At 38.9% G+C, this 7,906-nt stretch overlaps 1 protein-coding gene across 1 annotated transcript in view; it reads right to left on the reverse strand.

Annotated features, from left to right (window-relative positions):
- The window catches only part of LOC107293294 (vomeronasal type-2 receptor 26-like), a 12,479-nt gene extending 5,291 nt beyond the window's left edge, over positions 1 to 7,188 (reverse strand). Inside the window, exons 1-2 of the mRNA XM_015822443.1 lie at positions 7,175 to 7,188; positions 3,147 to 3,432 (exon numbers count right to left, since the gene is read on the reverse strand). Coding sequence (XP_015677929.1) covers positions 3,147 to 3,432; positions 7,175 to 7,188 — 300 coding nt within the window. The remainder of the gene's footprint in view (positions 1 to 3,146; positions 3,433 to 7,174) is intronic.
- Positions 7,189 to 7,906: the final 718 nt, after the last annotated feature.

Consider the following 7,906-nt stretch of genomic DNA (forward strand, 5'->3'; position numbering starts at 1 on the left):
GCACTGTGTTGGCCTTTTTGGCAGCTGCAGCACACTGCTGGCTCATATTTAGGTGATTGTCCACTAGGACTCTGAGGTCCCTCTCACAGTTACTACTATTGAGCAAGGTACCCCCTATACTATATCTGTGCATTTGGTTTTTCTTGCCTAAATGTAGAACCTTGCTTTTTTCACCATTGAATTTCATTTTGTTAGATAGTGCCCAGTGTTCAAGTCTGTTCTGTATCTTAAGCCTATCTTCTGGAGTGTTGGCTATTCCTGCCAGCTTGGTGTCGTCTGCAGATTTGATGAGTTCCCCATGTGATGTTATCTCTTTCAAAGACTAGCATTATGGAAGCATATGCATTAGTTCAGGAAATGTGTGGATGAACCTTTTGTGGCCCTCAGAAGAGGCTTTGCAAAGACATTGATTTACATCTTGTTGCTATGTTAGAAACTTTAAGCCAGCAAAATCTGATTTCAATCCAGAACAAACAATCAAGCCTAACTCCTTAGCTTGGAGACTAGATCACTTTGTGATCACAAGAAAGGGTTGAGGTTTGCTGGAATATTCTGATGCTTATTTAATTTTGAAAATCACGTTGTCACTATAGAGCTATTTCTGTTACAAAAGCATCCCAAACCAGCACAGGTTGTTTAACTTTGGAAGATTTTTCTCCATCATTTCCTTCTCTAACTCACTCTCAAATACTACAACTGGGCAATTGTTCTATGGAATATCCCACCCCTCTCTACATCTAATTTAATATTGAGGAATTGGAAGGGGGAAATCAGTAGAACCACAAAGAAGAAGACTTACTTGCCATGGCTGCACAATCTGGGATGATTCATGGTATCCAACTTGCATTCTCCTCTTACTCCGTTGGAAGGAAGAGGCATCACTGAGGACACATGCCACAGTTTGAATTAATTTGGAAATACTGGAGAGATCCTGAGAGAGGATTCTTGCAATCACATCGTGGGGTGGGAATTCCCAGCTCTCTTTTTCTTTGCATTTTTTCCAAACTTTCTTAGATAACAAAGGACTTGAATTGGAACATTGGAATGCTTCCATTCCATACACTGTGACCATAGATGTATAAGATTTAAAGTCATAATACTGAGTCCTTCTCTTTGTCTGGATGAGGAAGGAAAACAAAGCATATTTATTTTGGAGATCAACCAAGAGGTCAAAAACACCTACACTTAAAGCTGTCAAAGTTGTTGCAATCCACACTCTTCCCACGATGAATTTCTTACTCTTCTCAATCACTTGTATTACTGATGTTAGTATCCCTGTGGCCTTTAAATCCAGTTGGCATACTATAATTTTTATTTGACTCTTCATAAGAGAACGGAACATTTCCCATTTTTCTTGCATGAGGGATTCTCCAGCACTTGTCTTCATATTTGCTTCTGGGATGGTTCCTGAGAGGACAATGCAAATCCCATTTTTTAGAACAAGAGCTTCCAAGCTTATTTTGAATTTTTCTCCTCTGTCATTGTCCAGAGAAAGGAGGCCAATCCACGTCCATTGGAAATGCCGGAGCAGCTTGACAATCGCAGAGTAGGGAGGGTTTTGGTTTGGGGTCATCCGATATGAAAAAGGGAAATGTTGATTTTGCTCAGCAATCTGGTTGATGACACTGTAGTTGATCTAAGATAAAACAGAAGGTATTAGTAATTTGTGTCAGTTTTAATGATAAAAATCAGATGATAAATCTAAGGGCCTCTCCCCACTGCTGAGAGAAGTTTCAAAGAATAATTGCATGAATTTTGCTGGCTCCCTTGATGTTCTGTCCTGTTGTCTTGTATGCTCCCTTTGAAACTAAGGAGCTCTGAATTATCTGTGGGTGGTGCTCATGGATGGTCCTGATGGAGCACATCCCTCTGGTCAACCCTTACCCATGCAGTTTTGCCTGGGTGATGGAGTGGATGCAGTGGGGCACTTTTGCTGTCAACAACGTAGGCTCACATGAGCCCTACATACTCTGTTTTTACCCACATTGTAACTCTGTGGGTCACCCACCCACTCATGAAATATCTTTTTAAACTGACAAACATAGATTATTACTGCTTATTTCATTGCTTCATATGTTGGACTTGAAATGTTGTTTGTTACATTCCCCCCTAACAATTGTTTAATATTGGTATATTATTACATTGTCTTCATTTATATAATTTCATTCATCATAGCAGTGTTCCAATATCTCAGGGGCTGCCACAAAGAAGAGGGAGTCAAGCTATTCTCCAAAGCGCCTGAAGGCAGGACAAGAAGCAACGGATGGAAACTAATCAAGGAGAGAAGCAACCTAGAACTAAGGAGAAACTTCCTGACAGTTAGAACAATTAACCAGTGGAACAACCTGCTTCCAGAAGTGGTGAATGCTCCAACACTGGAAGTTTTTAAGAAGAGACAGGAAAGCCATTTGTCTGAAATGGTATAGGGGTTGGACTAGATGATCTCCAAGGTCCCTTCCAACATTATTATTATTATTATTATTATTATTATTATTATTATTATTATTATTATTATTATTATTATTATTGATTTAAAATATTTCTATATTAACTCTTTAATTGGTTGAATTTCTTTCAGACATTTGGAATGCAGAAGTCTGTTTAATAACCTCACTTTAAAAAAACCAAGACAACTAGCATTGTGCCAAGCTCCAGTTCAAAATTGGAAAGAATATTATGACATACTTTTTTTTCTCTTGTACACTGGAGAAAGTATGTAAAATGGCTTTCTGGAAGTGCCCTCAAGCTGTCTTGACCCATTCATTTTTCTTTCATATCTTTCTTTTCCAATTTTTACTTCAGTCTCAAGATGATAAAAATGAGGAATTCCTTACTTTGAAAGTTATTAAGAGTTGGAACATCCTGTCTCCTGGAGCTCCGTCACTGGATATTTTCGAGGAAATATTGGACAGCAATTTATCTGTAGTGGTCTGACCATTCCTGGCCCATGGAGGGAGTTGGGCTTTTTTATTCTATGATTCTGTGTACAAAACCAGGTCACTCTTCAGCTCTTCTAATATTTATTCTCTGACTCTCAATTTATTTGGAAAAATATATACAAGTGCTGCCTTCTAGGCAAGCACTTGTATATATTTGTATATCTGAAGAATTTACAACATGGAATTACTTTCATTTTGGCTTTATACCTGTGGGATTTTGTAGATGCTCAAGACATTAGAAATATGATCAAAGAGTTCAGAATCCATCTCTTCAAGGACTGCCAGCAGGTTCGTTTGTCTTCCACATCTGTAGTTTGGGATGTTCTCCTGCCCTGTGGACAACACGTCCATCATGGCTTCATATGTCAGTCTTGCACTGAAAAAGTTCTGATAGATGTTGTAGCCCAGGGTGATGTTGGGTAAGAGCCTTGAATTCTGGTTGACTTCATGAACAGCCAACAAGAAGGGCAGAAGGTGGTAGAAGGTGTTCTCACTGCAACATAAGAAATTTCCAAAGGTCATCATCTTCCATTTGGATTTTCATAAAAGCATGTCATATATACTGTAGCTTTATATCTATATAGTGCAATGCCAAAAAGATAATCAGAGACTCATTATTTAATTAAATTATTCAATTTATTTGGGTGTTGCAGGTGATAGATATCTTTGAAATTTCCATTAGAAGAACAGTCCCATTGGCTCCACTAGGAGCTTCTTGTCAAAAGAAATATCAGGGAGATATAGTAAGCTTCTTATGTCAGGATCAAAAGAATCCTACCAAAATTACCAGAACTGATTCTGCCTATAATTATCTCCAAATTATGACTTGGGGAGAAAAATGAGGAAACTTATTCTTACAGTTTAGTAACCAGGTACGTAAGGAAAATAATCACAATAGTAAGAAACCTTTGTACTTTCTTTTACTCAAAAAGAAAGCATGGCGGTTTCTTACTATTTTAACTGTTTCAATCTGTTTAGAATAACCTTTTGCAAAATCAAAGCATTTGTTTTATTTATTTACCTATTTCCAGAGATAATATATCAGTTCACAACAATCCATAAAATGTAATTAAAATCATGCCCTTACCCCCCAGGCACCAGACTAGATATGCTTACAGCTCACAACCCCCATCCTAGTCCAATGCTTGGGAGAAGATCTGTGTCTTCTCAGTCCTCCAGAATGCATATAAGGGATGCTACCAAGTACACACGTACATGTTGTGATCATATTATAGGATTTCTTCCTATTATATCTCCCTGGAGATGACTACTACTACTACTACTACTACTACTACTACTACTACTACTACTTCTTCTTCTTCTTCTTCTTCTTCTTCTTCTTCTTCTTCTTCTTCTTCTTCTTCTTCTTCTTCTTCTTCTTCTTCTTCTTCTTCTGCCATACCCGTTATCGGACGTTGGCGATCATGTTGGCGATCCTGTTTTTATGAGCAGCCGCACGAAAAAGTGCTGCTGAGTTTTGTCCAAACCAGTCCCTTAGATTTTGAAGCCATGATGTTCTTCTTCTGCCTCGACCTCGTTTGCCTTCAATCTTTTCCTGGAGGCTTAAATGGAGTATGCCGTATTTTTCTGGGTGTCGCATCACATGTCCGAAATATTTTAATTTTCATTTTTTAATTGTTTTGATGATTTCCCTTGGCTTTCCCAGGCGGCTTATCACCTCCTCATTTCTGATCTTGTCAACCCAGCTTATACGTAACAGCTGCCTGTAAATCCACATTTCAAATGCTTCTAGTCTCTTCAGGTGGCCTTCTGTCAAAGACCAACTCTCTACTCCATAGATAGAGGAGGATAGGAGATGACTAACAGCTGGATTCAAGTGCTAGATTAGCAAGTGGTATTACCAATCTGAAGATGGATATCTCTTCATAAGCCTTTTTTAGATCTAGAGATTTGCTGCAGAATATTCATGACTTTAGAATTATTTCCCTATATTCTACAGTTAACTACAATTAATGTGATCCTCTGTGACTAAACATTAACTTATAAAGTCTCTCCCCTCCTTGAATTTGGTTTTGAAAAGGTATGCCTTTTATTTAAACCAAAAGGAACAGGGGAACCACAAAAGTAATTAAAGGGCTGAAAGAAAGAGCGGAGAGGGTGGTAGGAATTATAGAGTAAATGTAAGAAAAGGGAAGAAATGGTAGGGAGAAAGTACAAGCGATCTCCCTCTGCTCTAAGGTATTCAATCACTTTATTGGGGGTTACTGCTGAACTATTGTTAATAAATCAATAAAATAAATATGAATAAATTGCTGACTCTCCACAGTACCAAGGTAATCATTTTGAAAGCAGGCAGAACCCCATCCAGGTAAGAGTCATCCTGGGACAATGTTGGCAATGCCCAATGTTGCCCAGTGTGGAGGTTGACACTAGTGGAAGAACTTAAAAGGAACTTTGCAAACTCAGGTTTTGCAAACTCAGGTTTTACAAAATCAAGCTCCCCAGGAGCTTTTCCTCTAAAGCAAATTGGGAGAAGCAATAATGACTTGCCTTTCTCAAGGTGAAGAATAGGGGAAAGGAAATCATTGCTAGAAAAGACATTGGAGCAGGTAAAAATCAATCCCCAGCATCCTGGACATGCGGACAATTACCTTTTCAGTCGGTGGGTTGGAGGCTTGGAGAATGAAAATTGGTACAGTTGAGATACGATTCCAGACATTATTCCAGTAATTAAGTAGTCTCCTGGCTTGTAGTAATGGAACCATTCCTTTTCTTCTATTATCACCTTAAGTGGACATTTCATCAGCATACAGGCACAGGGAATTTGAGACAGTAGCTGAAGCAGAAAGAGCTGTTTATGCAGCAACATTTAACATATACTGCAGAAGATCCTATAGTTGTTTATTCAGCACAGTGTTAAATCTCAGAGTTCACAGAAGACTATAACAACAGTGAAGAAGTTCCAGTTTGGCCCCAGATTTGGAAGAGTTATCTGCAATTTCAGACTGCTACAGTATTTGCTTGATTTTACTCCAACCTCTGCTCTCATCATAGGAGGAGGCTGTTACAAATCAGATTTTTAGGTGCTGTATATCCCATTTGTTGTCTCACTGATTGGTAACTAATTGGCGCGGTGGAAATCCCATAAACCTTGTTCAAAGGAGAATAAATCATCATGATTTTAATAATTAAAAGGGGAATTGGGAACGAGCATTGCCACAAAAGTGTGCAGTTGGAGAAAAGAATTTTGTTTGGCTCAGGAGAATAATCCTAATCTGAGAGTCAAGAAAGCAACAATTCAGGGAAGTTTTTTTTTTTTTTTAGTCTATAAACTTATTCTTGAGGTTAAAATGTGGAAAAACAGTTCAACGCTCTTGAACTAGTCAGCAGGCTATTATAATTCCTTCTTATTCTGTCTGGTGTGGATGAAATCATCTTTCTCAATGAAAGTCAGAATGGTTAACTCCAGATCATGATATATTGAACAACCTATTGGAGGCCCCTGTTAAATGTCTTGTGTCAACGCTGCTAATATTGTATATTCTTGCTTTGACAAAATATGCAGAACTGTCTGATATTTTTAGAGTTTATGCAGAGGAGAAGGAGGGAGGAGGGAAAAGCCCGTGAAAGAGAAAGAAGGGAACCTTTGCCCTTCACACTAATTGGAGAATGTAAATCATGACAACAAAATAGGGAGTGGAAATGCTAGCAAAATAACTGTTCGGTGGGTGGGGATTTTAGATCTTAGCATCCCTTCGTTATGCCGTGCCGACATTTTGTAACATAATAAAAGACTTTTAGGAAAATCAATGCCTGGAAGTTCTTTGAAGTGTTTCATTAGCCGGAACCATGACATCTTGTATCTTTCAAAATGTGGAAGACTATCAGTCTTCATGATTACAAATAAGATCTAGTCAAAATTCCCTGGTGCGTTAATCTGAAAAATGGCCTGTTACTGACTTGTTCATAATGTGATGACATTTGCTGTCATAAATTATCTACTAGGGGACCAAGAGATGGTGCTCTAGGAGTGCAATAGCAACAAAGGCTGAAGTTGAAGGGGTAAATAAAATCTGAGAAGCTGAGACCATGGTCAATGCTATACAATGGGCAGATTTGAGTCCTTCTGCTAAATATGCGTCTGAAACCCTCCATCCATTGCATCCTCCAAAACCCATTTGATGGAATATAAGTAAATTAATCATATATATTTCCTGGACAATCAGTTGCTTCAAGGATGAACGTTAATCTGAAGCCAGAATGGTACAACTCACCGTAGCCAATTCATTGTGGCCAACTGGGTATGGTCAACTCACCATGGGACAAGTTGCCATGGGACAATTTAAAAATGTAATATAATTATTTAAAATAAATAAAAAAAATATTTTAATTTTTGTCATTCCCATTTCATTCCAAATGTGGCCTTACCAAGGCATTGTAAAGTGGTATTATTACTTCATGTGATCTTGATTCTATCCCTCTGTTAATGCAGCCCAGCACTGTGTTGGCTTTTTTGGCAGCTGCAGCACACTGCTGGCTCATATTTAGGTGATTGTCCACTAGGACTCCGAGGTCCCTCTCGCAGTTACTACTATTGAGCAAGGTACCCCCTATACTATACCTGTACATTTGTTTTTTATTGCCTAAATGCAGAACCTTACTTTTTTCACCATTGAATTTCATTTTGTTAGATAGTGCTCAGTGTTCAAGTCTGTCCAGGTCCTCCTGTATCTTAAGCCTTCTGGAGTGTTGGCTATACCTGCCAGCTTGGTGTCATCCGCAAATTTGATGAGTTCCCCATCTATCCCCTCATCCAAATTGTTGATGAAGATGTTGAAGAGCACGGGTCGGTAATCCGCAGCTTTGGAGCCGCATGTGGCTCTTTGAGCCTTCTCCTGTGGCTCCCAGCTTCCTCCGCCATTTGCAGAGAGAGAGAGAGAGAGGCACTTGCCCTTCCCTTCTCTCTCTCTCTCTCTCTCTCTCTCTCTCTCTCTCTCTCTCTCTCT

This window comes from Protobothrops mucrosquamatus, unplaced genomic scaffold (genome assembly GCF_001527695.2).
Source record: "Protobothrops mucrosquamatus isolate PMUCROS unplaced genomic scaffold, P.Mucros_1.0 scaffold1569, whole genome shotgun sequence".
NCBI lineage: Eukaryota > Metazoa > Chordata > Lepidosauria > Squamata > Viperidae > Protobothrops > Protobothrops mucrosquamatus.